At 44.4% G+C, this 18,786-nt stretch overlaps 1 protein-coding gene across 1 annotated transcript in view; it reads left to right on the plus strand.

The window, feature by feature from the left end:
• adgrb2 (adhesion G protein-coupled receptor B2) overlaps window positions 1–18,786 on the plus strand; it is a 347,282-nt gene that overhangs the window by 78,985 nt on the left and 249,511 nt on the right. Inside the window, 1 exon segment of the mRNA XM_083768103.1 lies at window positions 5,696–6,620. Within this exon segment, the coding sequence (XP_083624229.1) occupies window positions 5,711–6,620 (910 nt within the window). The 5' untranslated portion in view covers window positions 5,696–5,710.

Genomic DNA, 18,786 nt, shown 5'->3' on the forward strand with positions numbered 1-18,786 from the left:
GGAAATGGACAGAGATACAAAAGAGCAACAATAATGAAAAAGAGTCAACTGTATTCAGAATCAACTGTATCCTTGAGTATTCATCAGTATTGCTTTTTCTTCATTTCATATCTTCATTTCAGTATAGCTTTTTCTTCATTTCTTCATTTCATATGGCAGTTAAATGCCAGGTGACATTGTTAGCGGGAAATATGTCATCACCCGCCGCGCAGCCAGCACGTACAAGGCTCATGCATGGTGGACTCAGTCAATGGCAGACTCACGAAGCGCTAAGTGTACACCGCGCGGCGCGAAGACCTTGAGCATAATTCACAACATGCTACATTACCCTTCGCACGGCTATAGACTTTACCATGCATTCATCAAAATGTCAGGTTAGCGCTGGCAGCTAGCGACTGGCACAGTTTGTAAAGCCCTTGTTGTTATGTGTGCGACGTCTCAGGTGAGAGTCCCACGTGGGGAATCCCGCTCCAAAACATGAACAAAGAAAGAATCCCACTCGTGTGAAGTGAGGGGTGCTCTTATCATCATACATCATCACATTCCGGCCAATCACTTATCCTCACTTTTTAAACCCTCAGCCAATCAAATCATTGCTATATGGGGTACATACAGACACACAAAGCTGGGCATAGGAGGCGCCCCTCAAAAAAAGTAAAGAAATGCTATCAGACAAGCGACCAAAACATTTCCAGGTTCGGTGATGTGGTGTTGCTATGGTTACCATTTCACTCCTCAGTGCTCCTCTCAAAGTACTGTAAATATTGTTCACTCAATCTTGGTTTGTGCGTCTGCGCGTGTGTTTTGCATGCATGCTTCTAGGGCTTGGCAATAATATCAATATTATATAAATATGCTTCCATCCAGGACACGATCCCTCCAGTTTTAATCACTTAAAGACCTGGTGAAATGACTTTTATTTTTCTATTATTATTATTATTATTATTATTATATATTGTTTTACTTTTCACTCAGAAATGTTTCAGCATCTCAACCAATCAGAACGTTCCCACCCCTCAGGCTGCGTGAGTGGCAGGCCTCTGCCGGCCACCTGCACCGTTCCACAGCCTGAGGGGTCCAGATGCTATTTCAGACTGAAACCTCAAAAGTAATGGCAAAATAAGCAATTTCACCATGGGTCTAGTGATTAAAACTGGAATGATCATGTCCTGGATAGAACATTTATATCATATTCATACAGTATATTTCCCAGTCCTAGAAGCACGCACGCACGCACGTGACCAAACACACTTAACACACCTGATTTTAGAGGAACATGCAGCTATATGGGAATCACTCCCAGGTGAGTGAAATCTAGGTTCATATTTATTCATAAAGGTCTTTTTACATCACACAGTATGTTTTCGTTTGACATGCAGGAAGTAAATTAAGACTGGCAAGAATACAATAACAAAATGTGGCATCTATTCATTGTGAGTATGTCTACATTATGACCACGGGTCGGATATGCTCTAACATCCAAATGTCGATATTGATCTGGTTGGTAATTTGGTTCAAAATATTGTGATATTTGACCATGCTCTAGTGTATTCTTGGTGTGTGTCTGAGTATGCTTGAAAAGGATGTTGAAAGTTCACGCTTGTCAGTCATATTATTGAATGCTTGAACATGCACTTCTCTTCTATGGCGATCATATCCACACTCACGTGCACACACACACACACACACACACACACACACACACACCCGCATGCACATGCGTGCGCACACGCACACCCACACGCGCGTGCACACACTCGTTTATATGCTAAGGCATTGACCTTTTCAATGTCCATGCTGAGTCATGCATTTGCTCCACTGGGCATTGCTTTACCATTATTCTATACATTTTTCCTAGCGCTATTGCTATAGCAACTTGACTTGTTGAACCTATTGAGTGAATATACCAGTATGAATACCTCAGCAATGAAATGCTGATGGTAGGCCTGCCTTTTTCTCTGTCAAGGAAATTGTTTGCATTCCCCTGATTGCTGTCATCATACTTCACAGAACCCCCCCATCTCTCTCTCTGTCTCTCTGTCTCTCTCTCTCTCTCTCTCTCTCTCTCTCTCCTCTTCCCCTAGTGCCTACTCTCCATCTTGCTCCCTCATCAGTTTGCCTTTCATGTCTCTCTGCCTCTCATTAGTAGCAGAGCATCCTATATAACCCTGAGAGCCTCTTGCTATCCTATATGGGGCCCTTTTGCAGACCACCTCTTGACATGTGCGAGTACGCAGGACCCCGAGCCTGTTAGCGTGGCCCCCCCGGACCTCGCGCCAGTTTCTGGAGAGCCTTCAGAGGCTTCCAGAAGGCTGTGTGAAGTAGAGGCCAATGCTACATTTTGTTTGCGCACTCGAGTGCACCGTTAGTGCAGAGTTACATGTGGGACAAATAATATATACACGCAGTGTACAGCAATATCACACGTGTGGAGGCTGAACACATGATGTGTGTATGTACTGTACTGCACATGCGTAAAGAGGCATTGAGACAAAGGCACAGTCAGACGCAGACTTGGACACAGAAACAAATCTATACTCGCACATTCAAATCTACAAAACGTATACAGTACACAGACATAAATGCATGCACAAATGTATGTAACCACACACACACACACACACACACACACCTTTTTCCTACAAGCATTTGTAGATTATTTCCAAAAATATTTTCAATGGCCAAAATCAATATTCACAAATTTCCAGATATGAAAAAACTAAAACTAAAAGCTCACAACATGTCACATTGTGACGCGTTGTAAGCTGGCAGATTTGCTATATTCACTATTAAACAGGACCTAGTCGACCATACCAGCCCTGACAAAAATATAGTAATGTTGTATTCAAAAGAAAATGCCAGACGCCAGAGAGTTAAGTGGTTAATTGATACTAACATGTACTATAATATACTGTTTTGTAAGGTTTATCTTTTGTATCTTGTGGGTCTCGGCTGAACACGTTTTTGTACCATGGTATAAAGTAAACCAATCTCCAGAATGGCTTTCATCTGGAACATCAACAGGTTTTGTTCGCTGCGCCAAATTGTTACATTTTTAATGGTATATTCATCTTTTAAACCACTTGTGTTTGACAAACATACCCGATTACCCGTGTCGAAAGCGTGTTGTGCATGCACATGGCGACAGATGCAGGAAGCAGAGCTTCTTCTCTGTGGTGTGCAAATCCAACACACGCCCCCGTGGTACTGTTACTGTCATCCTTAATGCAGTATGGATGTCTACAGATGATTGACACGCCCGTGCATATACTGTACGGACGCATGCACGCTCACTCGCATATACGCACGCACGCACGCAAGCACACTGCATTTATATTTGATGAGCTGCAGGATGAGCCATTTGACTTTTACATAATGAGACGATCCTGAGCATTTATCTTGACGTCTAATTTCTTCACCTCCTGGGCTGTGAGAAATTGAATTAGTCAGTGGTGTATTGCATGAGCTTTTTGGTGACTAGACTGCTCCAAGCAGCAGTTGCTCATTACGGCTCCACACAGCCTGGATGGGAATAAGACACAGGCTGCATGGGAAGAGAGAGAGACACGCATGGCTAGCACCGACCTCTTCTCTACTCCGTCAGAATACATCAGCGCTGATCATGTGCTCCTTTATATACTCTCTGGGTGTGGGGACATCTCTCTCACTGCAAAAATCCTATAGTTTTAAAGGTATATTCAGTTTCACTCAAAAAACCTTAGGTTTCGTTTTTGGCTGTGGGACCCAGCCTTTCGTCCAATCAGGATAGAGAGTCAAAAACGAAACCTAAGGTTTTTTGACCCCCAGAGGTTAACTGGGGACAGGTAAGGAACTCCTTATATGGCCAGCACACTCTATAGTAGGGAGGATTATCACAACAAAACAAAAAAATAAGTGATATTTGAATTAAGTGAAATCACTGAATATACCTTTAATTTAACCCGGGAGACCCAGTTGGGTCCATTTGCACATTCTCAGAGTTCCCGATTCAAATGATTAAAAAACTGTAGGGATTTCACTGAGTGTATTGTGTGTGTGTATCGTGTGTATCGTGTGTATCGTGTGTGTGTGTGTGTGTGTGTGTGTTAGTGTTACACAGAGGGACACGGTCTGTGGCAACTTTGATTGAAAAACCCATGGATGGATGACAAAGATGAGCAGCGTTCATAGAGCTCCCTGATGCTGCGCCTCCGTTTGTTTGCCTCCCTATCCTCAGATCTGTCGTTCTCTTACATCACCCAAATATTATGGGTGAGAGAAATAAAGAAAGAGAATGTGCAACAGAAGATTGCATCTTTTGGGAACATAATATATATATATATATATATATATATATATATATATATATATATATATTATATATTTTTTCGTCTCTCCGTATCTACAACAAAATGTGTTTGTGTTTTACTGCGTTTTGTGGTGCTTTGGCTTGGGTTGTTTGGGTATCATTCCGAGGTTACTGGCTGTGCATGCGGTGCAGATATTGAATTATAAAAGCTAGAAACTAAAATAAATGCATATGCCTTTTCGGTCCACGCGCTCCCGCCGTGCAGCCCAGACGGGCGCAGATGAAATATGCATGGTGTTGTGGTGCATGTTGTGTTTGTGCATGTGTATGTGTGTGTGAAAATCGAGCTGTTGGCGGTCCCCTACTGTGACGGTGATGGTAATGGCCTGCCACAGCCTTGGGGGAGCCACTCAGCGGGAAGATCGTGCTGGAGAGAGACAGTGCGTGTGTGTGTGTGTGTGTGTGTGTGTGTGTGTGTGTGTGTGTGTGTGTGTGCGTGTGTGCTATACGTGTGTGTATATGCGAGTGTTTGCTTGCCTACCACTGCTCCAAGCCATATATGTGTGTGTGGTCATATCAGTGGGGAAGGGTACAGGAAGGGCCCCACAGTGCCTATCTGAACAGCCAAGTCATCAGCCCCTTTTAATCCAGCCTCCAGGGCTGTTGTATGAGTGGGTGAAGGACCTTCACAAGGATAACAGTGATCATAAACTTGGTCTGTCACGTACATGTACACTGCATGAGGAGGGTGTTCTCATTTTAGGTGGGACTTTTTTAGCGTGTCTTAAGTATCAGGTATAATGCCTTAACTTAAGACCTGGAGGCGTGACCAATGCTGTTTGGACACTCAAAATAGTGAAACAGCATTCATTGGGCACGCCTCCAGGTCTTAAGTTAATACTGACTTAAGTTGACTTAAGTAAGTTGACTTAAGTTGACTTAAGTAAGTTGACTTAAGTTGACTTAAGTCAGTCAAAATAGGGCCCTATAAGCCCTACTAGTGCCCCCTAGAGGTTGCGCTGCTCCTTACACATGCCCTAAGTGGCTCGAACCGACTGCCCTTGTCCCATCCTGGCATCCCCATGCTCTACCGTGTGAGATGCCTCGTGTACAAGTAGACACTTTGGCCTGAAGCTGGCGACAGAGGAATGGCCATGGTGTCACCAAAATGATTGACATGAAGGTGACCGCAGAGCAAATTCCATCCGGTACTTTTCCAGTCTTGTGTAGCCATGCAGATGATCAGAGATATCTCTGGCTACCTGAGACATCTGGGGAAATCAAAATGTAATGTATTGGCTAGAACAACGAGAGACCTTTTTTGTTTGTTTTGTTTTGTTCTTTTAAATAGTACATACCATGTACCTAATATTTGTACGCCATCTCTCTCTCTTTGTCTCCCTACAGGACGAATGTCATAGGATGACCACTGCTGCGGGGGTGTGTCTGTCTGTGCTGTCCTCTCTCCTGGCTGTGACCTGGGCCCTGGCGGCTGTGTCTGCCCTCGCTCTCGCGCCTCTCTCTGCCCTGGCCACGGCTGCCTATGGGGCGGCCAGTGGCACCCCCAGCGCCAGGGCAGAGGGGGCCCGCCTCTCTGCCCTCACCTCGCCGTGTTCCAGCCTGGTGGCCGGGGTGCTGTACGGGTCCTTCTCCCTGAGGGAGCTCTTCCCCTCCAGGGCGCCCGGCTGCTCCTGGTCCCTGGAGAACCCCGACCCCACCAAGTACTCCCTCTACCTCCGCTTCCTGCGCAACCCTTCCGTCTGCCGGACTCACTCGCCCGTGCTGCTGTCGCTCGACCACCACCTGGTCAACCAGAGCTGTCCCCTGGATCTGCGCGAGGCCGTGCCCCGCGAGCACGAAGTCATCGACCTCTGTGGCGGCGGCCATTCCAACTCGACAACGCCGCCGCCGCCGCACGCCGCGCCATCGCACTCCTTCCTCCAGTTCGACAAGAACTTCATCCAGCTGTGTCTCACCGAGCACCCGTCTGCGGACGAGCCCCCGGTGGCCAAGGACACCCTGGAGCTCAGGCTGGTGGAGGTGCTGCTGATCAACAACGAGAACTCCAGCCAGTTCACGTGCGGCGTGCTCTGCCGCTGGCTGGAGGAGTGCCTGCGCTCCGGGGGCGACCCGGGCAGCGCCGCCGCCTGCGGCATGACGCAGACGGGCTGCGTCTGCCCCAACCACAACATCATGGCTCCGCCGCCGGTCCCCATGCTCCCCGCCACGCCCCACAGCACCAGCAATGGCTCGCTGGTCCCGGACGACTGCTGCGTCACCGAGCTGCACTCCAACGACGCCATCGCCATAGCGCCCAGGGACGTCAGACAAGGTGAGGTCACTTCTCTCTCTCTCTCTCTATAGCCACGCCAGGACAAAGCCGTGCGCACGGCTCCATCGATGCTTTTGTTGTACTTAACCGTGCTTGACCTCCACTCTCTGCGCAGAGAATAATCTGGCTTAATTAAAGAGTACTTCTCTGCAGGGTCTTTTTTTTTATGTCTTTGGCGCCATGACACCGTCCCACAGGAGACAAAATCCCAAGCAGCACTTATTTAATGATTGCACAGAAGGGCCAGAGGTGTCATAGAATCCTTTTAAATAAAAACGGAATAGACGGAATTTCTGGCAAAGCAGGCGGTTATTAGGGGGAAAAGAAAGAGTTGGAATGAGAGGCAAAGAGATGAGAAAAGTTTGCTTTGACACCCTGGCCTCGGGTATGAAGCCCATCATTCTCAGAAGAGACTTTGTGGATTTGATCTTTGGCATTTTGGGTCTTTAATTAGAATATCAGATCTCTTCAAAGAGGTGTCTAAATGGCTGCAGGAAGCGCAAGCTTAAGATCTATATTTTATTGGCTGCCCTCTGTGTGTGTGTGTGTGTGTGTGTGTGTGTGTGGGTGAGACTGGGTTGAGAATTCACCTCTATACCATTTTTTTCCCAAGATCGAGACACCTCGTCATGTCTTATAGATATACATGTCACTATATACAGTTGAGTTGAGTTAAAGACAATGAAAAGGCTCATATAATGCGAGATAGTCTTAATAGCGACATGAAACCTGGCTTGCATCCCTATTCTGGGGCAAACATTCGGCAAATAATACAAGCTCTACAAGCTCAAATGTGACCCCTTGTGGCGCATTGGCAGCTTGTAAATTGGCCATTTTCTGTCAATATATTCTGGTCGTAATGGAAGGGCCTACTGTAGACCTAGTAGGTATAGGATTCTGATTACTTGATCACACCGGAAATCCCATTGACCTGCTTATGTTGAGGCAGACACAACACCACACACACACACACACACACACACACACACACACACACACCACAAACAGCTTAAAGAGCCCTAGAGACATTATCACCTTGCTGAGGGGAATGTTAAAAGTGTGTGTGTTTTAATCAGAAGGATGTTTCCTTTAACATCTAGGTTAATCATCTAATGAGAGAGAGATTGTGTGTGTGTGTGTGTGTGTGTGTGTGTGTGTGTGTGTGTGTGTGTGTGTGTGTGTGTGTGTGTGTGTGTGTGTGTGTGTGTGTGTGTGTGTGTGTGTGTGTGTGTGTGTGTGTGTGTGTGTGTGTGTGTGTGTGTGTGTGTGTGTGTGTGTGTGCGCGCGCGCGCGCGCTCGCATGGGGGGGACGGGATGACTCTTGAGCCAAACTCAATGACAACCATTGCTGTGTCAAATGCATGGTGGTGATGTTAAGCTCCTGCCAATTGCCTGCTGGGGCCAATATATCACTCTCTGCACATCCCGCCTCCAATGTACTGATGCTGCTCACAGATAAAGTGTCCCTTCCGTCCATGGCCACTGACCCAGTGGCCCCAAGCGACGCATCATGGCCTCCCTGGGGTTGCTTTGAACTGTGAATGGCCCTCGGTAGAGCCCATTCTGGGCGGGAAGCCCTTTTTATTTTGCTGTTTTAAGCATTATGTTATACTTTAGCTATTTTTGAAAAGAAATTAAAATGTGGTGCAAATTTGGAATATATATTCTTTCAGAGCGAACCCTGGAACAACGTATTTTCAGATGGGCGTCCGCGCCCAAATACAGATAATTCTGGGGGTCCTTGACGTGAAAAACGTTGAACACCACTGAAACATATAGGTTTTTCAGAAAACTGAAGACATTAGAAGACATTTAAAAAATCGTGCACGTGCGTGTGTCTCTGTCTGTCTCTGCCTTCCTCTCTCTCTCTCTCTCTCTCTCTCTCTCTCTCTCTCTCTATGCACTGCGTTAAGCCCATCTAGTTCCCATGGAGATGTTATCTTCCTCAGTTAGTGTTGCCACCGTTTCAGTCCTAGCAGACCACTAATGAGTCCTGAGCGAATCTGACACCATGAAACCTGCAGATGCCTCAGTCTGAACTTATTTTCGGGTTAATCTACAGAGGACTCCCCCCCCCCCCCCCCCCCCCCCCCCTTTTTGGTTACTGAATTTGTGATCATGATGTGATTGGAATGAGAGGTGATCTTTTGCATTAACCTTCACAGAGCTCATTGCACCACCGCTCTCTCTCTCTGTCTCTGTCTCTCTCTCTGTCTCTGTCTCTCTCTCTCTCTCTGTCTCTGTCTCTGCAGACAGATCATGTTCTTCTTTCTATACCGGAGTGACCAGCTCAGTGGCCTTGTGGTTAGAGTGTCCGCCCTGAGACTGGGAGGTCGGGGTTCAATCCCCGGCCGGGTCATACCAAAGACTCAAAAAATGGGACCCTGCTTGACACTCTGCATCATGTCCAGGGGGTGTACTTGTACATCATGTCCAGGGGGTGTACTTGTACATCATGTCCAGGGGTTGTACTTGTACATCATGTCCAGGGGTTGTACTTGTACATCATGTCCAGGGGGTGTACTTGTACATCATGTCCAGGGGGTGTACTTGTACATCATGTCCAGGGGGTGTACTTGTACATCATGTCCAGGGGTTGTACTTGTACATCAAGCTGCCTCACGCTACAGAAACAGGAGATAGGCTCCGGCTCTATGGGCCTCATGGCTCGGCAAGGCTACTTTCTACCGGAGTGCCATACTTACCGTATTCCTGGAATGACAGATACGTCAACCCAGTAATACTGCACGTTGTGTGGCTGACCATTGGGAATATTGTTTCTCTGTGTGTGTATAGTCAGGAGACCTGTCTCAGTCTACAAGACTGCGTTGCCAGACGAGAAGAGCTCTCGGGGGACTTTGAATGCAAGGCAGTTAATAGAATAACGGCAAGAGCAGCCGCTATAGGACGCGTCATTCGAAACTCTATGCGGCTTGGTGTGATTGGCTTGTGCACTTCTTGTGCACTTGTGCAAGGAGGTGTGATTGGCCAGTAGCCACTTTTGAGTGGCAGTCGGGGGAAACGCTCTCGCCAGAACATGATTTACTATTCTGTGCCTATCGGGTCGCAACTGGAACGGCCCTGAGTTGGCTCATTCCAACTTTGCAATGTTCGACTTCGACATGGCAACTCGCTCGCTTTATAGCTAGCTCGGTGGTGTCTCAAGTTCGCTTGAGACGCCAGGCCTCCCTCATGGTCTAGTATCCATGGAGTTATACGGTCTAGTCCACAGTTGTTAATGTAGCCGAGAGCAGTGGTGGAAAAAGTACTCAATTGTTTTACTTAAGTAAAAGTAGTAATACCGCAATTTAGAACTACTCCGTTAAATGTACTTAAAGTACAAAAAATAAAAGTAGGCCTACTCATATTGCAGAATGTCCCACTTCACAAGTTCAAAATGTGTACAAAGTCTATTGAAAATAGCAGATCTACAAGCTCACAATGCGTCGCGTTGCGACACATTGTGAGCATGTAGATCAGCTATTTTCAAATGGCCAAAATGTATAGGGTTGAAGTGTTAATGTATGTTTTCTAATGAAAATTAAAATCGTAACTAGTATAACTAAAGTTTTCAAATAATTGTAGTGAAGTAAAAGTAAAAAAAGTTTGGTTGCTGGAGAGAAAGACACCAACTTTTCCTCAAGCTGAAGACGTTTGGGAACCTCTGCCCTAAAGGATTGGTTGGTTATTGGTTACAGTATATGAAATGAAGCCCTGCCCTAAAGGATTGGTTGGTTATTGGTTACAGTATATGAAATGAAGCCCTGCCCTAAAGGATTGGTTGGTTATTGGTTACATGAAATGCAGGGTCTGCTTTCTTCCACACATGTTGAACAACAAAAGCTGCTCCTCAGGCTGTAGATGAGCCTGCCTGAGTATTCAGAGACAGACTTGTGAGTCCAATGCTGATAAAGCAGACGGTTGTGTGTGCACTGTGCAGCCTATTGTCTTCGCTGTGTAGGAGGTGAAGGAAGGCTTTATACTGTCCCATAATTACATTTCCCTGTGTGTGTGTTTTTCTTTCTTTTTGTGTGTGCCTATCAATTTTCGAAACTGAATTGATTTTGAAGCATATTATCCTCCAATGTTATGTTAAATGGCCCATTCTGTCTCTAAGTCCCAGGCTGTATGTATGAGAGAGTGAGGTTCAAATTTGATTTATGTGGCCTAGCAGCTTATATGAGCTATTTCCCTGCTCTCATAGCATTCTAAATGTCAATCTGACAAACCCCAAGCATTGCGCAAGTGTTTGTACATGCTAGTGTGTGAGTTATTGTGCGTGCGTGCGTGCGTGCGTGCGTGCATGCGTGCACGACTGCACGTGTTCGTGTGTGTCTACAACAGCATATCTGCTGGCGGCAGAACCTGATCTTTTCCCCTTTCTTGAGCAAAGCACCTTAGTATTAAACAAGCTGCCAATCTCACCTCACCACCCACGACACAACATGCATGCACCCACACGAATGCACACACACACACACACACACACACACACACACACACACACACACACACACACACACACTGTCACACACTCCTATGGGTGTGACAGGGCCAAGACATGACATCAATGAATAATACAGCAGGTAAACAGATCAGCACACCATCGACCTTTGGGACATTGTTTGCACATGCTAGGCTCCCGGCTGACTCGGTGTCTGGAGGATGGACAGAGCAGCATAGAGGGCAATACAGATGGGAGAGAGAGTGAGGGGCGCGGGGAACAGTGATTTTCGTTTTTGTCCTATAGTCTTTGAAATAAAACTTAATTTAGTTTTTGTCATATTTTAGTCACCCGGAATGTCTTAGTGTTAGTCTAGTTTTAGTCGACTAAATCTACTGGTTGCTTGGTTGCATGCTTATACTGAGTTACAAATGGAGAAAACAATAAGACGGATGTGACTGTGTCGTAAGTGGTGCAGTGTGTACATTGTGTGGCATCCCTTTACAGTTTTGAGCATTGATGAAAAACGACGAGTCTAGATATTGGAAAGAAGTCACAGATTTGTATTTTATTTCGGGTGTTGACACAGAAGACTGGTGTTTACCGTTTATGTTTTTATATTGTTGAACACATTTTCTCCTAGTAAATGTAGCTGTTACCTCCATGCGATGTCAAGCCATTTAGAAATAAAATGCATCAAACGACAAGACTGCATCACAATGGCAAGGAATATAAAGGTGCAAGGTTGTACTTTATCTTGTTGTGTGCCGGTACAAAAGAGTAAAACTTATTTGGTCCTTCAGACATTGCAGCAGCATACACAATATAACAACAGCAGAATAATAATACTAAAATAACGTCAAAAGATAGAGTGTAAGACAAAACCCAGAGCCATAGAGTAAGACAGAGTTACAACAACTCCGTTCACTCCATGGGGATGATGGGGCCAGTCCATCTACATAGATATCTATTGTCCATTGTTTCAGTTTGACATGAGGAGAAACATAATGGTGCACCTGATGATATCACCATTTTCATGCACACAAACCACTTTTCCCCCCAAAATGCTGATTAGCTGAAAGACTTTTTTTGTTAACGATGTACAAGAGGGCTTTTTGCACAGCCGTACCTAGCTGTGTAGAATGATGCAAGTCGACGAAACAGACACATGCATACACACGGGAACAGACTTAACAGACACCCCCGTGCACACACACACAGACAGACAGATTGTTACACACGCACGTACACACATTGGTTCTCTTAGGCGATGTTAGCATCAGGGAGCTGACTCATGGTTCGTGTGTGTTTGTGTGTGTTTGTGTTTGTGTGTGTGTGTGTGTGTGTGTGTGTGTGTGTGTGTGTGTGTGCCATCAAATGTATCTGTTTGTCTAATTTGCTCGACCCCCAACCCCCCCCCCCCCTCTCTCTCTGTATATTCTGTGTGTTTGTTTGTATTTTGTAAGTCTTGGATTTAATTGTTGGTTGTCTAAGTAAGGCATGTATTTTAGTGGAGTCCTCTCGAAAGTGTAGTAATGTTGTGATGGTCTGAGTGGAAACAGATTGTTAATAGAGGTCTCTGTCTTTTTCTCATCTCTCTTCTCTCTCTATCCTCCTCCTCCTCCTCCTCTCTCAGATGAAATCACTCTAGTGACTACAGGCACAGCTTGTGATTGTGGCCTCTACCCCCCCGCCCCAACCCACTTATCTATTTCTGATTGAAATCTGTTGAAATCTGTTTTCCCAGATAATTTACTCTGTTTCCTAAACACTCACACAGTTGAGTTGTGTGTGTAACAGCAACACAAACTGCTCAAGAGTCTCACTGTAAGATGATTCTCACACAACAGCTCTCTGTTGAGTTGGATCACACACGCATGCTCGCACGCAAGCACATGCATGCACGCACGCACACACGCTGGCAGGCAGGTATAGGCATGAACACAACACTATAGTGGTCTACGAGTGCTTCAATAATAATGGTGTATACAAGAGACGCAGTATGCTTGTTCACATACAGGGAATATACATATTTATTAAGGGACATGAATACATACGTGCGCGCACACACACACAAACACACACACACACACACACACACACACACACACACACACACACACACACACACACACTCACCGCTGAGAATATACCTTAAGGGAAATAATCGTCGGGTTTGATTTACAAACATTCATTTCGAAGAGCATCCACATGCGCAGGTGTGGACACTTGCGTACATAATTTGTTTACAATGCATGTGTGTGTGTGTGTGCGTGCTGTCTGCAGTGCTGCCAGCCTATAAGCGGAGGATAAGTCAACATGATGGATGGTGGATGCCTCGTATTCCCCTGGTAGTGGAGGACCAGGGGAGGGTGGAAGTGAGTGTGTGTGTGTGTGTGTGTGGGGGGGGGGCTCCCTCTCCCTCTCCAGGGTCACCTCATCTCAGTTCTCCAGTTCACCCCTGGGGTCAAAAAAGCTTAGGTTTCGTTTTTGTCTAGAGGGCCCATCCTTCATTCAATCAATCATGATCGAGCGGAGGCGGGCCTTGGTGTGCGTCCCCCCACTGTACTCCCTGTGTAGAGCGTGTGCATGTGAACATCTTGTTACCGGGAAGGACCGGGGGGTTTTCCAAATCACCCAAATCACTGAATGCTCCTTTAAAGTACCAAAAGTAAAAAATATACTCATTATGCAGAAGGTCCCACTTTCCCAAGTGTAAAAGATCTTTTGGAAATAGCCGATCTACAATCTCACAACCGCATTGTGAGATTGTAGATAGGCTAATATTCAAAATGGCCGAAATGTAATTATGGCTGAAGTGGTAATGTTTTGTAATAATAATCAATATCTACAAAGTAACTAGTAACTAAAGTGTTCAAATAAATGTAGTGGAGTTAAAGTACAATATTTGGATCCGAGAAGTATAGTGGAGTAGAAGTGAAGGTTTTGTAAATACTCAAGTAAAGTGCAAATACTTCAATATTGTACTTAACCCATTCTGGGCGGGAACCCCTTTTGGTGTTTTAAGCATTATGTTATGCTTGAGCTATTTGGCCGTGGACCCCCACCTGAAAATAGGTTGTTCCAGGGACCCCCCAGAAGCAAATATTTGAGTTAAAAACGTTCCCTCTGAAAGCATATACTGTATATTCAAAGATATGCGCCACGTTTTCACGATTTCAAAAATAGCAGATCTACAAGCTGTGAAAATGTGGTGCAGATCTTTGAATATATATTCTTTCAGAGCGAGCATTTTTAACTCACATCTTTGCATCTAGGGGAGGTCCCTGGAACATCATATTATTGTCAGATGGGGGCCGGCGAGCCTATTACATATATTTTTGGGGTCCTTGGTCCATGTGTGAGAACGAACATGGACGTTTTTCAGAAAACTGTCAGGATTTAGAAGGCATTTGTAGAATCGTCCTCGGGGGGAAGTACAGTACATCACTTAAGTAAATGTACTCGGTTACGTTCCACCCCTACCCCTACTAGCTCTAGGCCCGTGGCTTCAGCCTGCAAACTGATCCATCATCTGTCTCCCTGCATTGGAGCGTAATCCAATTCCATCTTCTTCTTCTGTTCTTTTGTGTTCTATTGAAATTAATTATAATATATTCCTGCTTTATTAGATAACGCAGTGAAGAGAGACAGGCAAAATGGGGCTAGAGAGTGACGGAATTATTCAAATTCAAGACGTCGTAATCGGATCTGTGCCACTGCGGTGTGCATATCAACGGTTTGAGCTACGGGGACAGCAAACGAGAATACACTGGATAACAACGTGAACATAGTTGTTCTTCTTTCTCCCTTATACGGGGTGCTGGTGATATGTTGTGCTATGTTGTTTTAAAAAGAAAAAAGGAAAATTAATTGTTACACAAAAACGTTGATAGGAAGGACTCTATTCCTCTACCCTAGGATGAGGCTGGAGGGCCTTTGTCAGTCCTTTGTATCGTTTGCTGTATGAGAATGTATAACAAGAAGAAGAAGGTCGGGAGTGGCTTATTGTCGGTGTCAGCCAGTAACTTGCCGTAACAATGCGCTAGACCCCTGGGAGATGGATTGCTGAGGTATAGCGCCACACCTAGCATCAGCTCCCAGTACTTCCCACACAACTTACCGCACCCGAGCCGTGCTACTCATGTGCCGAGTTGGCGGTGCCCGGTATCAAACCCATGAACTTGTGACCCCAAAGGTGAGAGCTCTACCGAATGAGCTACCCAACAATAGGGAAATGGTAAATGACTCTCTGTGACTTATAGCATCGCGGCGTCACGTGACTATTGTAGCATTCAATCTGTTGTCTGTGACGTTACCTGTGGTTTGCATGAAGGAGGGTTGTAACTTGTACATATAGTGTTTTCCTTCTTTTGTACACTGTCAATACTATTATTGACAGTGTCTCTTGTGCTGCACCAAGCGGGATGACTGAGTGTATACACGTCAGTATACTTGCTTATTCATAGTCTTCATAGTCTGTACCTATCGCACATTGTGTTCAGTGACGGGGGTCTACTAGTCTCTGCAGCTCTTTAGTAAGCAGAAAACGTAATTCCAGCTCGGGATACCAATTGCATCTAATCAGGAGATGAAGCCGTCATTTTCAGTTTTATAGTGTTCCACTTCCAATTTTGTCTGCAGTTTTTTCCTCTTTCTCTAATTTCACTTCTATATATCCTGTATCCGGTATGAGTTCTCTCTCCAGATTGGATTTAAATTGGTATTCCGACATGAAAATGTATTTTCTGTTTACCAAAGAACTGGAGATACCCCTGTTCTCACTCTGTATAATTATCGTTCTGTTACTGGACAATCTATATAGTGGTTTTCAACCTTTTTCATATCAACTCGGACCACCCATTTCCATTTGATGAGATTTAGCCTCTCAGACCCAAAACTAAAGAATATTTTGTCTTTGTTGGATACGATTTTTTTGTGGTAGTGGTACCATAGTAGAGATAACAGGTTGATCAAACGAATATAGAAATCTACATTTTCTATAGTGTAGACATCTTGTAAATGTAATGCAGATGTTTAACATTAACCTATAACTCTCGAGAGCGTATTTTACACTCTCAGGAGTCAAAGATCTTTAAGGGTCCATTTGGTTACCAATCTTCTCTATGGGGGGTCCCTGGCATATCTTTTCAAATGGGGGGTCCGTGGGATAATTAGTGTCAATTTGGGAGTCCTTAACATGAAAAAGTTTGGGAACCACTGATCTAGGAAATAACTCTGATGTTGGTCTGATTGTGTCATCTGTTGCTCTGTGAAAGGGACAAAGATGTGAATGCGTTTGATGTGGAAACTGAAGTTTTGTTAACCCATTCGCACAGAATAATGGTGGTTCTTTAACGCATTTTGACCTGAGATCAGATTCTAAAAATGTCTTCTAAATCCTGACACTTTAAAAAAATAGCAGACCTACAAGCCTCGTGGTGGTTGAGGTATACCTCAACCTCAGTACAAAAAGAAAGGAAAGAAAACTAACTGATTGACTAACAAGCAAAAACTATCATCTGAGCGGCTTGAATAATTTGGTACTTTTCAAATGTTTGCAATGTCAGATTAGTTCAGTTATCCATTTTCACTTTGACGGTAAATTCACGTTTTAATTAGCCTCTTAATCACGCATTCGTTTTTTATAAGCACACTTCTCATCATTGCTTATGCTGCTTATCCCGTACCATGGGTATAACTTACAGTAACAACATTTAAAATATAAGTTATGCTTTGCATAATTTGGGGCAATACAATGAATGATTTAGAAATGTAGCAAAAGTTCAAGATGAGTGTAAATGGGATGAATCAGGGTAAATAGTAGAGTACTACTACAAAGCTACATGGGATAGCAGGTAGACATCAAACCTAACTACATGACATATAGATAGCTACAGTATGTGAAGTATCTCATCTGGTTAACAAATTATGCATACTATAGCTTGCGAGCTAGGTCTAGTTCAGGCACTCGAGTGGGTTACACGCACGCGCACCACTGTGTGATTATGTAACTGACGCACGCGTCAAGCATCTTTTTTAAGCTCACCTCATTCCACTGTTGCTCCTCTTGCTGTCACATGTCATCACTGGATGGCCGTAGGCGCTCCTAAAGCCTCTTGCTGTCACACATCATCACTGCCTGTCCGTAGGCCACCCCACATCCCCAGCAGGCTGTGTTACCCATGTGGATGATGTGGGTTTTGTTTAGCTTTCCCCCCCGGGGAGGAAACAAGGGTCGAGGAGGTTGCAATATATCTCCCTGCTCTTAAGTGGTTGTCTTCTGAATGTGCTGAGCAGAGAATATATGTAGCAGTAAGAGCCTGCATGCTAATTTACATTAAGTTTACCAATACAATCTATGGGTGGACTATAGCACCAAAATAGGCAATAAGTACTAAGGCATGCTTCATTATGCTTCCATGCTTTGCGATGACACCATCTATTCTACAGTATCTTTAAGCTCATGAGCAAATTATCACACTACAGCTTTTAGAAACTTGTTTCTAAATAAAAAGTTGTACTCTCTCTTTGATTGACAACAAACCTTGATCAGAACTTTGATGGTGGCCATCTGCTTTCAAATAGTATTCGACCAAGGTATGATTATACACAAATGGAGGTATGATTATACCTCCATTTGTAAATCAGGGAGTGTATAAATGTAACCATCTCCATAGATAGGCATTTCCGAGCCTTGACTTGGCACAGCTCTCTCTTGGGTCGGCGGAGACGTGTGTCGTGTATTTTTTACATAAATTAACCAAATGGTAAATAGCTTTTTGTGATCCTATGTTAAGTTAGGGAATGGAGCGGTGGAGCTTTGGCTTTGGAAAATATAAAGTTAATTACTATTATCCTTGTTGACTTAAACATTCTCCAATTAACTTTCTTAAATAAAATGGCTCCTAACAACTATCTGTCATTATAAAATAATAGGAAAACGTCATGAGATTGTTAAGTAAATAAGTATTTCATTTTTGAATTTACATCAATAGAAGGACATTTAGATTTATCTGTAAGTTATATTCATACTCATCTGTAATAACTGTTCCCTTTACTCATTTTCATTTGTATATTAACAATGTTTTATTTTCAAATTTTTGTTTCTTTAAGTTAGAAAAAATTCTTTTCGGTGTAATAATGAACACGCTATAGTAGACTTGGGTCCACCCCTCTCTCGGACAGGAAGCGCACCGGGCTGTGTTCTGATTGGAAGAACCGGGGTGGAAGTGCTGGCTGGGAGAGGAAGGGTCTAAGTGCCAGCTAGGCATATTTAACTGAGTACTGTCAAATCACATTGAGGGGAACTGGTTCCGGCTTTCAACATTGGGCGGAAGCGCTGTGTGTTTACAAACCAGTCACTCACACAATGGATTTTCTTGTGCTGATTTTGTAGCGACCTTTGACTCTGTATTTGACGCAAAATAAATAGTGAGCCTGATTGAAGCTAAAACCCTATCTCCAGACGTCGTCCTTTCTTCCTCGAATTGTTGCGCTCAGCGTACTACATCTGACCGGAAACGACACGTACGCACCAAGTCTAATTGTTCTCTTAGTGTATGTTGTGTTGGCACAGTCTTGTCTGAGTGAGGGAGAAATAAAGCCATCTTGCTTCTTGATTATCTTGATGAGGTCATTATTAAGTACCAACAGCGAGTGACAGTGAGAACACACACAGTTTTCAAACAACACAAACAACAACACAAACCCAACATATTT

The sequence above is a fragment of the Protomyctophum parallelum genome, assembly GCF_964188405.1.
Source record: "Protomyctophum parallelum genome assembly, chromosome: 1".
NCBI classification, from domain to species: Eukaryota; Metazoa; Chordata; class Actinopteri; order Myctophiformes; family Myctophidae; genus Protomyctophum; species Protomyctophum parallelum.